At 41.2% G+C, this 17,385-nt stretch overlaps 1 protein-coding gene across 2 annotated transcripts in view; it reads right to left on the bottom strand.

Annotated features, from left to right (window-relative positions):
• TRAPPC8 (trafficking protein particle complex 8) overlaps positions 1-17,385 on the bottom strand; it is a 378,205-nt gene that overhangs the window by 244,986 nt on the left and 115,834 nt on the right. For both annotated transcript variants that reach the window (XM_030213866.1, XM_030213855.1), the window contains one exon: positions 5,635-5,728. In XM_030213866.1, the coding sequence (XP_030069726.1) occupies positions 5,635-5,728 (94 nt within the window). The remainder of the gene's footprint in view (positions 1-5,634; positions 5,729-17,385) is intronic.

Genomic DNA, 17,385 nt, shown 5'->3' on the forward strand with positions numbered 1-17,385 from the left:
AGTAAATATGTGTACAGGTCTGTAAGGTATCCCCCCCCCCTCCCCTGACAATGAGAAGAATGCATCTGTGGTCAGAACAATGTCATAAGGAGGAGCAGGAAAGGGCAGCCATTGCTTAAATTGGCAGGTCTGTGTCACCACTGAACATTTAGACAGAGATGAAGTAATCTGGATCCTTGTAGACAGAGGATGGATCAGATAATCCCAAAATTGCTTTCAAGAACTATTAGAGGTCACATATATGGCCTCGCTAAAGGTAACAAAGGCTGCCATGTGACCCAATACTCATAGAATCACACACAAAGGAGCTGCATGCTGCTCTGGAAGCTGTTGACATAGGGACACAAGGGTCATTCAGTGCTTCTCAAGGAGGGGCACTTTGTTTATCTGAGTCCTAATGAATGCACCTATAATGAAGAGGTCTTGAGTAGCCAGTGAAGACATTTCCAGGTCATGCTCCTTGGGCGAATCCTGGAGCAAGTCTATTACTGGGACTTTTTTTTCTGTTATTTTTAATTCCTCATTGGGGTTTTTTTTTTAAAAACCATTTTCTGCCATGTTTTTTCTAACTGGCTGCCCAATCTCAGTCCATTGAGGTCAACGATCAATGGCCCCTCCTTGTGCTAAAATTTCCCCAGGTGAGATAACTTATTAACTGCTACTCTCATTCTCTTTTTTCATCACACTACTTGCCTAGATCGAGGTTTCAGGCTTCCAATTCTTTGATTTCCTTTTCATTAGTAAAACGATGCTCCTTATGACATAAAACCACTGTGATTCATGATCTTGTGTCGACCTCCTGATCTTAGGTTTAATGATAGATGGAAATCTGGCTCTGTAGGGGCAAAGAACCTGTGCTTGCACAAACGCTTATCCCCTCAATATACAGCATTTTCCACCTGTAGGAATTCTCTTTGGAGCTGAGGAGTGGCATTTCTAGTCACTGATGCTCTGTCCATTTGAACTACAAGCTCATTCTCTCCATTATCCTGAGTTGTTGGTAATGAAACTGCTATTGTCCTTTCCTTTCTATATTCTCAATATATTTCCAGCTTTTTTTTCTTCTTCTATTGGGATTCTGTACAAACATACATTAGCAGAGGCAACTATTTCTTACCCAAAATCATCATATTCTGGGTGACTTGAAGAACTCAACATGTATACACTAGAGAAAGGGAGGGATGAGGGATATGATACAAAAGTTTAACATGAAAGTTCAAGTCTCTTCTCAATATGTCTTTTGGTAAAAGCTCCATATCATTTTTGTCACCTTCTCCTGAACTGCCTCAAGTCTTTGATGTCCTTAGCAAGATACATCCTCAAAACTGAACACAATACCCCCAGACAGGGCATCACCAATGACTTGTACAAAGGCATTGACACCTCTTTTTTCTACTGGATATGTTTCTCTCTGTGCAGCCTAGCATCCTTCTGGCTACAGCCACTGCCTTGTCACATTGTTTTACTGCCTAAAGATCCTCCAACACTATCGCCTCAAGGTCCCTCTTGAAGACTCGGTCACCAAGTTCAAGTGTGCCCTGAAGACTCATTTTTTCCTGGAGGCTTTTAGTGACCTTATAGGACATTCTGGAGTCAGTCCCAGGGATATAAGCTCCATTATCTTCTTGGTCTGTCAGTGTTCCTTTACACTGGCTGCTTGATTGTCTTGATGAATGGCTTTTAGCTTTTCTTTTCCCTTGATGTAAGGTTTTTAGCTTTTCCCTTTCCTATTAAAATTGGTGCTCCTTTCAAATTTTCATATATTGATTTTATATTGTAAACCACTTAGTTATGCCAACAGAATAATAAACCATAACTATTCTATAAGTAGAGATTATGAACTGCAGTGCTTCAGCAGCTTTGACAGCTGAGCTTGCAGAAAGGAGAATACTATCTAAATAAGGAAAGATATAAACGCCCTTCTTGCAAAGGTGCACCATAAGTGGAGTGAGACATTTTATGAATATTCTGGGAGCACTCCTGGTACCTGGTCTGGGTACTTAAGGAGGGCTATGAAATTTGAAGTTTTGCTCTCTAGGCTCTTTGGTGCCTTATTAAGGCCCATTAGGGGGCTTTGAATCAGCCATTGGTTCAGGTCTAGTTTTTGCTTTTAATTATTTAGTGAAAAGTAAGGACAGCTGTCTGACATGTCCAGGAGAGTCAAATGGATGAAAAAACAGAGGTGGTTTCGGGACAGCCTGAGGTACAAGAACTCCTGTGCATGCCCAAGAGAGTCCACAAACAGGCTTATTTTCGAAAGAGAAAGACGCCCATATTTCGACCCAAATCAGGAGATGGGCGCCTTTCTCCCGTGGGCGCCCAAATCGGTATAATCGAAAGCTGATTTTGGGCGCCTCCAACTGCAGTCTGTCGCGGGAATGAACAAAGTTGACGGGGGCGTGTCGGAGGCGTGGTGAAGGCGGGACTGGGGTGTGTTTATCGGCCGAGGAGAGATGGGCACGCTCTACCGATAATGGAAAAAAGAAGGGCGGCAGAAGCGAGAATTTGGGCCTTTTTGGACCCTTTTTTTTCACGAACAACTCGACAAAAAGTGCCCCAACTGCCCAGATGACCACCCGAGGGAATTGGGGATGACTTCCCCTGAATCCCCCCAGTGGTCACTAACCCCCTCCCACGAAAAAAAAAAAAAGAACTTTAAAACCTTTTTTTCCAGCCTGTATGCCAGCCTCAAATGTCATACCCAGCTCCATCACAGCAGTATGCAAGTCCCTGGAGCAGTTGTTAGTGGGTGCAGTGGACTTCAGGCAGGTGGACCCAGGCCCATCTCCCCCGTTACACTTGTGCTGGTAAATGGGTGCCCTCCACACCCCCCCCAAACCCACTGTACCCACATCTAGGTGCCCCCCTTCACCCGTGCTATGGTAATGGTGTAGAGTTGTGGGGAGTGGGGGCTCAGCACCCAAGGTAAGGGAGCTATGGACCGGAGGTATTTTAATTTTTTATTTTACTTTTTACAAGTGCCCCCTAGGGTGCCTGGCTGGTGTCCTGGCATGTGAGGGGGACCAGTGCACTACGAATCCTGGCCCCTCCCATGACCAAATGCCTTGGATGTGTTCATTTTTGAGCTGGGCGCCTTCGGTTTCCATTATCGCTGAAAACCAAATCCGCCCAAATCCGATGCATTTGCCCGGCACCAACCGTATTATCGAAACAAAAGATGGACGCCCATCTTTTTCGAAAATACGGTCTTGTCCCACCCCTTCGCGTACCCGTCCTTGGAGAGAGTCGCCCATGGAGATGGGCATTCGCGTTTGATTATGCCCCTCAAAGGCACTAAAAGTGGAGAGCTACAAGTTCCAAGAAGCAGCAGCCCAGGAATCCATCACCAAACATTTTGGTACCATTCTTCCTTGCTTTTCCATGGAGAAAACCATGTTTCCACAATGTTTAACGTACTGCGTTCAATTCTGGTCACTGTATCTCAAAAGATATAGTGGAATTAGAAAAGGTTCAAAGAAGAATGATCAAAATGATAAAGGGGATGGAAATCCTCTCATATGAGGAAAGGATAAAGAAGTTAGGGCTCTTCAGCTTGGAAAAGAGACAGCTGAGGGGGGATATGTTTGAGGCCTATAAAATTCTGAGTAGTATAGAATGGGTAGAAGTGAATCAATTTTTCACTCTTTCAAAAAGTACAAAGACCAAGGGGAACTCAATAAAATTACATGGAAATACTTTTAATAGGAGGAAATATTTTTCACTCAAAGAATAGTTAAGATCTGGAACTCACTGCCAGAGGATGTGGTAACAGCAGTTAGCATATCTGGGTCTAAAAAAAAAAAAGGTTTGGACACGCTCCTGGAGGTAAAGTTCATAGTCTGTTATTGAGATGGATATGGTGGAAGCCGCTGCTTGCCCAAGAACTGGTAGCATAGAATGTTGCTACTAATTGGCTTTTTGCCAGGTACTTGTGAGCTGGATTGGTCATTGATCTGACCCAGTATGGCTATTCTTATGTTCTTATATACACTTTTGTGGTATGCTTTTTATGGAGAAACCTGCTAAGCACATTAGGAAGTTCACATCTACTTTAGTAAGACTTTCTATCACGGTACTAAAATTATCTATTCCTACTGCTCAGTGCATATCGACCTAGTAATTTGTATTCCTTAAGCATGAGGGTTCATTCCCTCAAAAGAAACTCTGAAAAGCTACTAAGCAAGCAAAAGAATGGCCTTTGGCGGCTACAATTTAATGCTAAAATTGCAGAGTCGGTCATCCAGGCTGTGGAATCCCAAGGGAGAAGTACAGTATAGAAGGTGAGATATTTCTGTGCATGAACAAGGAACAAGACTTGATGATCATATCATCAGTTCTTTGTGACCTGGATTGGCCACTGTTGGAAACAGGATGCTGGGCCTGATGGACCTTTGGTCTTTCCCAGTATGGCAATGCTTATGTACTTGCGTATCTAATGATCTTAAGGTGACTAAACAGGTAGAAAACGAGACAACACAAGCCAGAAGAATGATCAATAGTAAAAAAAAAAAAAAAGGTAGTAATAGTATTTCTGTATAAATCTCTGGTCACATCTCATCTGGAGTACTATGTACAATTCTGGAGACTGCATTTTCAAAAAAAATAAACAGATGGAGTTGGTTTAGAGGGCAGCTACAAAAATGGTCAGTGGTATTAGTCATAAAGGGCATGGGGACAGACTTAAAAGATCTCAATATGTACATTTTGAATAGGAGGAGGACCTCTCTCAATTGAAAGGAAACTTTGGAACATAGAGGCACAGCAAGAAAGTGAAAAGGGGCAGAATCAGGAGTAATCTAAGGAAATATTTCTTTATGGAAAGGGTGGTGGAAGCAAGGACTTTATTTGAATTCAAGTATGTAATAAGTAGAGATCATCTCTAAGGGAGAGGAAGGGACTATAGAGCTTAGTAATTGGTATGAGCAGCGGACTTCATAAGCCACATGGTCTTTATATGCCATCATTTTCTATGTAAAAATGAAAGGCGATTCATTAAAAATATTTAGAGAGGTAATCATGTTAGTGTCTGACAGCAAAATGACAAAGAGGCTTGTGACACTTTATATTGTAGACCAACCAATGTATTAAGGCATGAGCCCTTAAGAACAAGAGTCCATTTAGTCAGATGCATTAAAATAAACAGTAAACTGAGTCAATGGTAAAGTTCAAACATCAACTTTCATATAACAACTAATCACTAGGATATGACATTATAAATAAAAATAATACACTGTTGCTCCTCTCCTGCACTGTCCTGCAGCAGCACATAGTACTCGAGTGCCAAATCTGGGAACAAATAAGCTCTCCTTTAACACCTTGTTTAGTTCTACTTAATCATGACTTCTGTTTCCAACTCCAAATCCTCCCTTTTTGCCCATTTCTTCTCTATCTTGACGGGACTGAAGGCTCCAAAGAGGAGGAACTGCCCTATTATGTCTCTCTATAAAAGTCTTGTGTACACCTAGGTAATGTTATACAAATAATAAACTGCTCAAGGTAATATTCAAGGTGATAGGAAGCAGATAGGAAGAAGTTATTTAGGGAAGGCATCAGAAGTCCCATTTCTTCATACATACCCAAGTGCTCAAACAGAATAAAGAAGCTTTTCTTTCAAAGAAAAAAAAAAGTTAGAACCTTTGACTGTGTGTTCCAATCCATCCACGGATATCACGTTATTTTCAGTAATCTTGCTATTAAGTATGCTATATGGACCATCTTCAATCAAATCCTAATAAAACAAAACAATATATAGCATATTTAGCAGGAATCTAATCTATGTCATAAGTGATTATAAAATACCAGTGCTTTCCAATTATTATAATACCTTCAGAAACAAGCATCTGGGGCTTCCTAAAGTCTCCAAATAAAACTATCACATCAATTCAGCAAAATAAAGCTGCGGACTGGCATCTGACCATGTCATCTGCAAACAACATGATCAGATGTCAAAGATTTTATTTTTATTTATTGGGATTTACTAACCGCCTTTATGAAGAGATTCACCCAAGGTGGTGTACAGCAGGTACAGTTTAAAACTTACAACTTTGTTAACAGAATAACAATAGTAAAATTACCAAGTATAAACATAAATACAATGAATGAGGTAAACCTGCAAACAGCAAACTGAAACCTAATAATAGGACTACCATGAAACAGGATCAAAAATATATACATTTAACAGTATTAAAATAAAAAAAAAACCCAATCAGAGATATAATACAATGTCAGCATAATACTAATGAAATATCTAATAAGCACACAGTAAGAACATTCAAATAACATTGCTGTGATGCTAATGCTTTTCTACAATACAGTTTATGATATAGCTGAGGGGCCAAGTGCAGATATATAGATGGGGACAAGGTGGGTGGTGCAGAGTCAGTTGGGATAAATAGATGGGTGGCTAAAATAAAGGCAAGTTCTTTGTACAGTTAAAGATACAAGGAACTGATCTAAGTTACAGTGTGTTTGAAGGAAAGTTTTTAGAACATTATTTTATTGAAGGATTTCTCTCCAAATCATCTAGATTTATGGTAGGTTACAATCAAACATCCATAAGCAACATAAAAATACAAAGTAGTACATAACACAAGAATAGACCTAATGATCATTAAATAATGGAAATCAGCCTACCCACCAAAATATATTTGATAACATCCCACCCCTACCCTCACAATCTATGAGAGGTTCATACAGGAGACTGCATCCCTAAATTTAGAGACAAAAAATGCTTATGTTCTTGCAAATTTTGCTGGCGCCTTAATTGATCAGGCAGCGCATTTTACAATAATGGAGCATAACATGAGAAAGCCTGTTCCCTAGCAGCTTGGTGTCTGCCTAGTAATAAGGAAGGCATTTTGTGAGTGGACAGTTGGTTGCATACACTGTCAAAAGTATGGTTAAACATTCTACTCTCAGACCATGTAAAAACTTGAAGACCATCAGTACAATTTCATAATTAATTCTATATTTGATGGGCAATCAGTGGAGCTGTATCAAGACTGGAGTAACGTGATCACCCCTCGATATATGTACAACAAGTCATGCAACAGTATTCATCACTAATTGTAAAGGTTTAAGTCTCTCCTCATATGTCTTGCAATGCAAATCCCGTACCATTTTTGTTGCTTTTCTTTGAACCGCTTCAAGTCTTTTTATATCCTTAGTAAGATATGGCTTCCCAAACTGAATACAATACTCCCAGTGTGGTCTCAGAAAAGAATTGTTGGACATTTTAACAGGTGTTTTCAGTAAACAGCAGGACTGATCAGGCACACAAGTGGGTGACATTACCATGTATCACTGAAAAAGAACTGTTCTCCTAGAGCGCAAAACTTAGCGTAAAGTTCTAAGCCCGCTCAGCCCTTTTTTGCACATAACTGTCTTCTCAGTTCCATAGCTCAGGAATCAATACAGTTCTCAGGAAAATATAAGGGCTGCTTACCTCTATGTATTATCCACTTTCTAGGAGCAGCCCTTACAAAAGGTGCAAGAATTGCAGCATGATACAGATAAAATGGTCACCACAGTTTGACCATGCCCATCTCCTACTGTGGACTGATTCAAGCAGTAGCGTAATGTGAAGGTACAAGGAACAAGTTGATGCTTTACAAATAGTATCCACTGAAGCAGAATTCAGGAGCCATAGTACTACAGTGGTGCTGATCTAGTAAGATTTTACTTAGGTAGGTAAGAGGAGCATGCAGGATGCTGGTCAATTTACTAAGGGTCATTTGGCAACAGACCCAACACAACTGGAATTCCAAAGAAGACAAAATACTGCTTAGATTTTCTACTGTTCAATTTTCTTTGTCAAAGAATAAAAGAATAAGCAGTAGATAGAAATAGTAAAATGAACAAAGTTGTCATGACACCTTCGCGCGCATTATAGAGCAAATGCAAAAAGGTAAAGTTTTTTCCATCTCTGCTCACTTTAAAAAAAAAAAAAAAAAAAAGACATTTTCTCTGCAACAGTCCTCCATATTTCCTGGCTAAAACAATAGTCCACCACATATGCATATTGAGAAGATAATTATTCTGCCAGTTGGAATAAGTTCTACTGCTAGAGAGAAGGAAGTCCAACAAATAGGCATCAGGGTATGTAGTATTTTGGAAGTCTGTCACTATCTTATAGTTTTTTTTTTTGTTTGTTTGTTCTTTGTTTTAACTTGCAGGATAGACTTTCTAATGGATTCAGTTCTTTTGAAGCAGGGGTTCTCAACCCAGTCCCTCAGGATACACGAAGCTACTCAGGCTTTCAGGATATTCATAATGAATATGCATGAGATTTGCATCCAATAGAGCTACTGCATGTAAATCTCTCTCATACATATTCACTGTGGATATCCTGAAAACCTGACTGGCTTGGTGTGTCCCGAGGTCTGGGTTGAGAACCCCTGTTTTGAAAACCCTGTTTTAAGGTAATGAGAACCCTTCACAGTCCAGAGTGTAGAGGGCTCTCCCATATGAATTCTTATGAGGCTTTGGACAGAATGAAGGAAGCACAATTTCCTCATTTATGTAGCAAGATTTTGGTCCACAAAATGGGTCTTTGAATTCATTTCAAGGTTTTTTGTACTTTCCATGTGATATGTTTCAATGTAACAGACTCCATTAGCTCAAATGACAGCTTCATAAATAATATTATGAAGACTGAGGTTCCATGGCATAGGAGGCTTCTGTAATGATAGTTTGACATGGAGAATACCTTTCATACTAAATGATAGGACACTGGGAACTTGGATGTCGATCAACCAGGGTTTGATAGGCTGAAAGCGTGCTGAAATGTTCTCTGATGGAGGATGTTTGCTGTCCTAGACAATATAGATATAAGTAATGACAGGTGGCATCAAACAGATCGCAAATGAGGTTGCAGAAGCCAATATATCCTAAATAGTCTCCTCTCTAAGACTACCACAACCTAAGTACTGTTCAAATTCTATGTTGTTAGGCCTAATTTTTTGATATTGGGACAGAGATGGAAATAACTGTCATCTGCAAAAGGGTAGAACTGCAAGTATTTTTAGTAGAGGGAACTGGTTCAAATAGGGCCAGAATGGCACTATGAGAATCACTTGCGCAAGATCTTTGAAGTGAGTGGGATGAAGGAGATAAGAATAAAGCCAAAGCCAAGTACAGTAAGGGCATCCCTCGACATCTGATCTAAGAATGGGAGTACTGAACAACAGAGCAGAAGCTATTTGTTTTTGTTGCTGACAAAGAAGTCTATTTGAGGGAGTCCCCCAAATTCTAAATATGTTCTAGAGTTCTCCGGAAGCACACAGGTAAACAGTCTGCAAAATCCAGAACAGCGGAAACGAGGAGCACCCCACATGATGAAGTTCAAAATTGTATGTTGATTTTACTCATCTGTATTGAATAAATTTGATTGAACTTGATTACATGGGTCTGCTCCTCTTTTCTAGAGTTCTCTAATCCAGTGGCCATATGAACAGTTGAAGAACTCTGCTACATGAACGACTTATGTCTCTTACATTCAAAACCAGATAACTGATGAGCTCAGCAAAGTCCCAAATCTTTATTGCTTTCTAGCAACAAGCAGAGATCCTGTGCCTCCCTATTTTGTGAACAAAAAATATGTCCCATAAACATTTAAACAAGATGATTGCCCTCTGTTCTTAATGGAAGAAAGACTTCAGACACTCTGCATTCACTTAGTTATATTTTTGAGAATGACAGACTGCCTTGTATCTCATGCGGATTTAATTTCTCTATAATTATTATTATTATTAGCATTTGTATAGCGCTACCAGACACACGCAGCGCTGAACATCTGACACAGAGAGACAGTCCCTGCTCAATAGAGCTTACAATCTAAAATAATACAGACAGACAAGACAATTAACTACTACTACTACTTAACAAGGGCGAGGGAAGTACTGGGTGAGAAGAAACAAGGGGGGAGGCAAATGAGTAGTGGCTAGGAGCCAAAAGCAGCAGTGAAAAGGTGGGTTTTCAGCATAGATTTGAAAACAGGTAGAGATGGAGCTAGACGTACAGGCTCAGGAAGTTTATTCCAGGCATAAGGTGCCGCAAGAGAAAAGGAACGAAGCCTGGAGTTATCAGTGGAGGAGAAGGGGTATGACAAGAGAGATTTGTCCGGCGAGCAGAGGTCACGGGGAGGAATGTAGAGAGAGATGAGAGGTAATGGGGGGCTGCAGAATGGATGATTTAAGGGGAGGCAACCGGGATTGCATGTTAATCCAAACAGAACAAAGGTGGATCCATAAGCTCAACACTTTAGCACCCATAAGATTAAATAACCGCATTGAGTGGAAAGTATTTCTGTAAAAAAATAGACTGATCCCTTTTAAGAAAACATCAGCTGTAACCCAGCGGGTCCCTTTAAATATAAAGCCCCGTCCGATTGGATGAGGAAGATGGTGTCTATTTAAAAACAGGCGCCATTTTGACTGCCAGGAGTCTTGCAGCAAAGACTAGCTAGACTCACAAAGGTAGGTCTCCCCTTTTCTGTCTTCTTCCTTTACCTCAGAACCCATAATTTTGTATTTCCATTGGTCCCCTCTCTGACATGATACATATTTTTACAGGGCAACAATCGATATTTGAGGGTACAGCTCCTGAAGCAGCACTCGAGAAACAGAGGCTCTCTGTCGAGCACACCCCATTGACAATATCACAGCCCAGATAAGTGAAAAATAATTTTCTATCAGTAAAATTGCGAAACTGCATATATAGCTAACAGCATTAAGCTTTTTAGCAACTGGAGATTTTCTGACTTATGAGGAGCCTGCATTGTATCTCATTATAGAGAAATTAAATACTTTCGCATGAGATACAAGGCAGTCTTTCATTCACGAAAATATAACTAAGTGAATGCAGAGTATCTGAAGTCTTTCCTCCATTCAGAACAGAGAGCGATCATCTTGTTTAAATGTTAATGGGAAGTATGTCCAGTAGCAAGATCCAGATAAGTTAATCAACAAAAAATATGGCAATTTGACTGTCCATTTGAATTAACACCGATATGTCTCAAAAAAAAGATGAACAGAGGGCTCCAAGCTGTCGATGTGAAGTAGTATTTTGGATCGTGACCTCATTCCCCTGAGTGAGGTTTGTCTAGGTAAGCTCAACCACCATTATTCCCTTTAATGTACATGCATGCAGGGCATGTCATTTTGCAGCAGCACACAGAGGTGACCATTCGCATTGCTCCACTACTCCAGCCAGGTGCGGGAAAAGGAGAGCAGAAAAAGCCAATGGAAATTGGATTATCTAAAATGTCAAGTCAGTCATAACACCTACATGGATGTTATCACAAAGCCTTGAAATCTGAACAGAGGATTTTTGAAAAAACTATCGATTGGATAATCCGAAATATAAAGAAAATGGTAATGTTTAAATCAGATAGTGAATCAGTGATGCTTGGAAGACATAATAATGTGGCAGCGCCCTTGTGTCAATCCATCCTTCACCTGATAAGGCCACTTTGTTAAAACAGGCTAGTATGGGGTTTTTCCAAGGCCCCCTCCCCTCTGCAGGACCCCCCCCCCCCCCCACCCCGGAGTCGCCGCCGCCGCCCCTTCACCCGGCCTGGGCCCTCTCTTCACTATTGAACTTACGTCGCCAAAACGCACTACGCAGATCAGTAGAGCTCCCGTCGGCCTTCCTTCTCTGCCTGTGTCCCGCCTTCGTGTGACGTAAAGTCGGTGAGGGCAGGACATAGGCAAAGAAGGAAGGCCGACGGGAGCTCAGCTGATCTGCCTGCTGCGTGTCGGCGATGTAAGTTCAATACCGAAGAGAGTGCTCGGGCCAGGTGGGGGGGGGGGGGGGGGGCGGCAGCGGCGACTCCAGGTGGGGGGAGCGGTAGCGGCGACCTCGGGGGGGGGGAGCGGTAGCGACATCGGCGGTTCCCTCCCTCCCTTTCGTGCAGTTTCCCTCTCTGTCCCGCCCCCGTCGTCACGTATTGACGTGGGGGGCGGGACAGAGAGGGAAGTCTCTACTGCACATTTGCGAATGAGTACGGTCACTCGTCATTTATATGTTTAATTAATTATCTCATTTGTACCCCACAGTTTCCCAACAGTGTCAGGCTCAATGTGGCTTACAATGCACCACAGAGGCAGGTGCCAATGCAGTAAAATGAAGCTAATACAGCAAACCTACAAGAGATAATGGGGAAGAATAGGAATGGATGGAAGGAGAAGGGAAGCTTTGAGGGAAGGGGGATATGTCCAAATGTCTCTAGATCGGTGTGCTTCCAGCAGTGGAGACACTGGAAGAGTCCGCAGGGTAGGCACTTCTGAATAACATGGTCTTCATTGACTTCCGGAAAGTTAGATGATCTGTGATGGTTTTGATGGTCTTCAGTAAAGAATTCCAAAACTGAGTGCTAATGAAAGAGAAGAAGGTAGCATACGTGGACTTGTACTTGATTCCGTTGCAGTTTGGATAGTGAAGGGTAAGATATGAACGGGAGAGTCAGAACGTATTCCGAAGCGGTAGGGTGATGAGATCTATCATATAGCCAGGTACTTCACCATAAAGGATTTGGTGAACTAGAGAGCAGATTTTAAAGCTGATACGATCTTTGACAGGTAGCCAATGTAGTTTCTTTCGAAGGGGTGTGGCAGACTCAAACTTGGTCTTTCCACAAACCAATCTGGCCGCTGTATTTTGGGCTGTTTGCAGTTTCTTAAGAAGTTGCTGTTTATATCCAGCATACACTCCGTTACAGTAATCCAGGTGGCATAGTACGACGGACTGTATGAGGCTGCGGAAGACACCTCGAGAGAAAAATGTTTTTATTCTTTTTAGTTTCCACAGCGAGAAGAACATCAGATTAGGGTAGATTCAGTAAATGGGGCCCAAAGTTAGGCTCATTATGATCCACACTAAGACAGTACAATGCAACTAGCAATCTGCACAGAGCACCCCTTACAGAATAGCAGCTTGGCATGCTTTCCGCACCTAACCTTGGAGTCCCTTTACAAAGCTGCGGAAAAGGGGACCTACGCTGGTGTCGGTACTTGTTTTTGATGCGCACCAAGGCCCCCTTTTACTGCAACGGGTAAAAGTCATAGTTTTTGCTTTGTTTTTTTAAAAGAAATGAACATGCGGAAAGTGAAGCACTTGCTGTGCACCCATTTTGGGTGGGAGAACTCACTGCCACCCACTGAGGTGGCGGCAAGGGCTCCTGCGCTATTCTGGTGGCAACCGGGCAGAGCATGGCACTACCCGATTGCTGCTGGGCTAACCCAGCAGTACTTCCCTTTTAGCGAGCAGTAAGCCTGCATTGGGCTTACCACTGCTTTGTAAAAGGGCCCCTTTGGGCATGAGGATTCATGCCAGCCAAAAGCCGATGTAAATGCACACTTTCAACTGATTATAAACTCAAAATGAGCCCAGCACCTCAAACGTCCAAGCAGGGAATAATAAATAAACCTTCTTCTAGTTAGGACAGTATACCATATCTAGGGGTCCTTTTACTAGGGTGTGCTAATGGATTTAGTGAGTACTAACGATTAGCATGTGCTAAATGCTAAGAAGCTCATGAAAATAAAATGGGCTTCTTAGCATTTAGTGTAACTAAATCCATTAAAAACCTTAGTAAAAGGACATCTTAATTTGTAATGTAGTATGGAATACGTCAGCAGGTGTACATTTCAAAACCTATCTTTATATTTTGTCCAATATAAGGGGACACACTGTGCACAATGCAACACCACAGAAACAGTAAAGGCTGGTATCTTAGGAGTTCAGTTTAATTTTTGTCTATATATTTCTGTTTTTAGTTTGCAGTTACTTATTCTATATCTGGTGAAAATCTATCTGCGTTCTACATGTGTGGAAGAGCCCAGGTATTCTGCTAATACTGAATGTCTCCAGGATCAATATGTACTAATCTGGCTTGTTTAGTTTTCCAATAAGTGTATTGATGTTCTAGAGCCCACCACAATGTTTACAGTGCAGTCTTTTCTTAGGTAGGCCTTTCTTGTGAGACTCCTAGAAATATACTATTATGGTATGGCAGAATTGCTCTATAGGTCCTAAGTGACATCTGTAGGATTTTGTATTACTTTAAAATATGCCCAATACTGGATTTTGGATTTGAATTTCGATTACGCCTTTCTCAGTAGTAGCTCAAGGCAAGTTACATTAAGGTACAGTAGATATTTCCTTTTCCTGGAGGGCTTGCAGTCTAAGTGTGTACCTGGGGCAATGGACTGTTAAGTGGCTTGTCCAAAATCAAGAATAGCAATGGCTTCCCTGGTTAGCACTGTGCTGCTCTGACCATTAGGTAGAGCTAATATATATGATGCTTATTCCAAACATGTTTGGTAACCTAACAATACACTCAAGGCTGGCAGATCTGAACTTGGTAGCCATTTGGTAACCTATTAAGCAAATCAGTTTATGGTTGCTGTTGCTGGCAACCACAGGATTTTTGTTAAAGTGCTGCTGAACACTACTGTTCACATGGACAACAGGAAGATGCTGAATCATGGAGCTAGAACTGACTACTACACAAGTGTTAAAATACCTGCTTTTATTACTAGAATACTGCCAATACTAGTCTGGAGGAAGGAAAAGAGAAAGAGCAGGGCTTTGGAGAGAGGGAGAGAGAGAAGGCAGCAGTAGTGAGGGGAAGTGGAGAGTGACAGTGTGTACTGCCCTTGATAATTCATGAGGATGGGAGTGGGGGCACTATGAAACCAACTTCCCTTGGTACTGGTTCATTCCAAAGGAAACAAAAAATATTCACTGTCCAATAAACTGGGTTCCTAGCTGGTCTATTTTTTGAGATAACCATAATTCATATGTAATTCATATATATGAGATGTATAAATGCAAATGAATATGCTAATGTGTCACAGCCCACACTTTGCCCCCAAATGGAACAGTCAAACTAAGCCTATGGATATAAGTATCCCAGATTGTTTATTGAAATGGTATATAACATCTGAAAATGGGAATATTTTTATTTTGCACTCTTGAGATGCTCGAATAGTTGAAATAAACATGCCACTTCAACAAATACCTTTTCAAAATGCGTTCTGCAATGAAATTACCATATTGCATAATGAACATAGGATAAATATCATTGAGAATTTTTCTTCGCAAAAGAACAAAAAGTTTTTGCTCACATCAACTTGGTCCTTAGAGGGAATTATGCTCCCCAACTTGTGCTGGAAGCAATTGTTAGGACAGACTGATATTCCTGTGGTCAGGCTGGGTACTGCATTACACATTGGTTTAGAGATAAAGTGAGGGATAAAGAATTGTGGAAAGTGGTTGAGATTCCATTAAGGTCTTCTCATTTTCAGTCAATTAAGAGAAACTACATTAATAGCTGTAATCAGGTCCTTGCAATGACGCTCTTGAAATTTTGAATGCTGTGGGCATGAAGCATCAGGGAATGCAATCTATCCATCAGCAGGAAAGCTTTAGCTTGTATTGTGTCCAAAACGGATCCAATGAACAAAATATTATCTTGAAGGATGCAAGGTGTATTACTGGAAGTTACTTAAAAGGTCTAAACTCTGGAAGAGGTGAACTATTTCATCCCTAAGGGCTTCAAGCTAGGCTTTCCAAGAAAGCTGCCAGGAAGTCTTCAACTTAGGGAGAACATGTACATTCTTACTTGTGAATATGGGAGGGCCTTGTATTTATAATGGTTCGTATGAAGGAGCAACCAGGGATTTATTTATTTATTTATTTAATTGCATTTGTATCCCACATTTTCCCACCTATTTGCGGGCTCAGTGTGGCTTACAATACATTGTAAATGATGGAAATACAGTTTGTTACATTACGATTATGGGTTACATTGTGAATAGTTAAAGAAGACAGAGTCAGGTCAATCATCTTTGGGGCGTAGAAACTATAGGATATGACGTTGGGGGATTACTAGGGTGATCGAATAATAGCAAGAGAGCGATGGGCTATAATAGTTTTTATCTGTGGGTGGATTATTGAATGGGAGAGAGTACGGGGAAATGGAGTACGTGAGGTAATGTCTTGAGGCATTATTATGGTGTTTATGGGATTTATGTGTTTTGATCCTTGCAGTATGTTTTTTCAAAGAGATAGGTCTTCAATCGTTTGCGGAAGTCGGTTAATTCATAGATCATTTTCAGGTTGCGTGGTAGTGCGTTCCAGAGTTGCGTGCTCGTGTAGGAGAAGGTTGATGCATGTAGTACTTTATACTTTATGCCTTTGCACTTAGGGAAGTGAAGGTTGAGGAAAGTTCTGGATGATTTTTTGGCGTTTCTGGGTGGCAGGTCTATTAAGTCGGACATGTATGCAGGGGCTTCACCGTGAATGATTTTGTGAACCAACGTGCATAATTTAAAGGTGATACGTTCCTTGAGTGGGAGCCAGTGTAGTTTCTCACGTAAGGGTGCTGCGCTTTCGTATTTTGGTTTTCCGAAGATGAATCTGGCTGCTGTATTCTGGGCTGTTTGAAGTTTTCTCATTATTTGTTCTTTGCAGCCTGCGTATAATGAGTTGCATTAGTCCAGATGGCTGAGTACGAGTGATTGTACTAGGTTGCGGAAGACGGATCTTGGAAAGAATGGTTTTATTCTTTTCAGTTTCCACATGGAGAAGAACATCTTTTTTGTTGTGTTGTTCGCGTGAGTCTCAAGTGTAAGGTGGCGGTCGATTGTGACTCCAAGGATTTTTAAATTTTCTGATATTGGCAAGATCAGTTTAGGTGTGTTGATAGCGGTAAATTTGGTTGTGTTGTATTGGGAGGTTAGTATGAGGCATTGAGTTTTTTCTGCGTTCAATTTCAGTCGGAATGCATCTGCCCAGGTGTTCATGATGTGTAGACTTTGGTTGATTTCGTTGGAGATTTCATTGATGTCTTGTTTAAAAGGAATATATACCGTTACATCATCGGCATATATGTAAGGGTTAAGGTTATGGTTTGATAGAAGTTTTGCCAGTGGGGTCATCAGTAGGTTGAAAATTGTTGGTGAGAGGGGAGATCCCTGTGCTACTCCGCACTCAGGTGTCCATGCGGCAGATGTGGTTGAATTTGATGTGACTTGGTATGAGCGTGAGGTTAAGAACCCCTTGAACCAATTTAGGACATTGCCTCCGATGCCGAAATATTCAAGAATGTGTAATAGGATTCCGTGGTCAACCATGTCAAAGGCACTTGACATGTCAAATAGTAGGAGGAGTATATTGGAGCCGGTTACGATCCGTTGCTTAAATTTGGTCAGTAGGGTAGTTAATACTGTTTCTGTGCTGTGATTCGAACGGAATCCTGATTGGGCGTCATGCAGTATTGAGAACTTGTCAAGATAACTTGTGAGTTGTTGGGTTACCACTCCTTCTGTTATTTTGGTTATTAGTGGTATAGATGCAACTGGTCTGTTGTTAGTTATTTCA

Source organism: Microcaecilia unicolor, chromosome 1 (genome assembly GCF_901765095.1).
Source record: "Microcaecilia unicolor chromosome 1, aMicUni1.1, whole genome shotgun sequence".
NCBI lineage: Eukaryota > Metazoa > Chordata > Amphibia > Gymnophiona > Siphonopidae > Microcaecilia > Microcaecilia unicolor.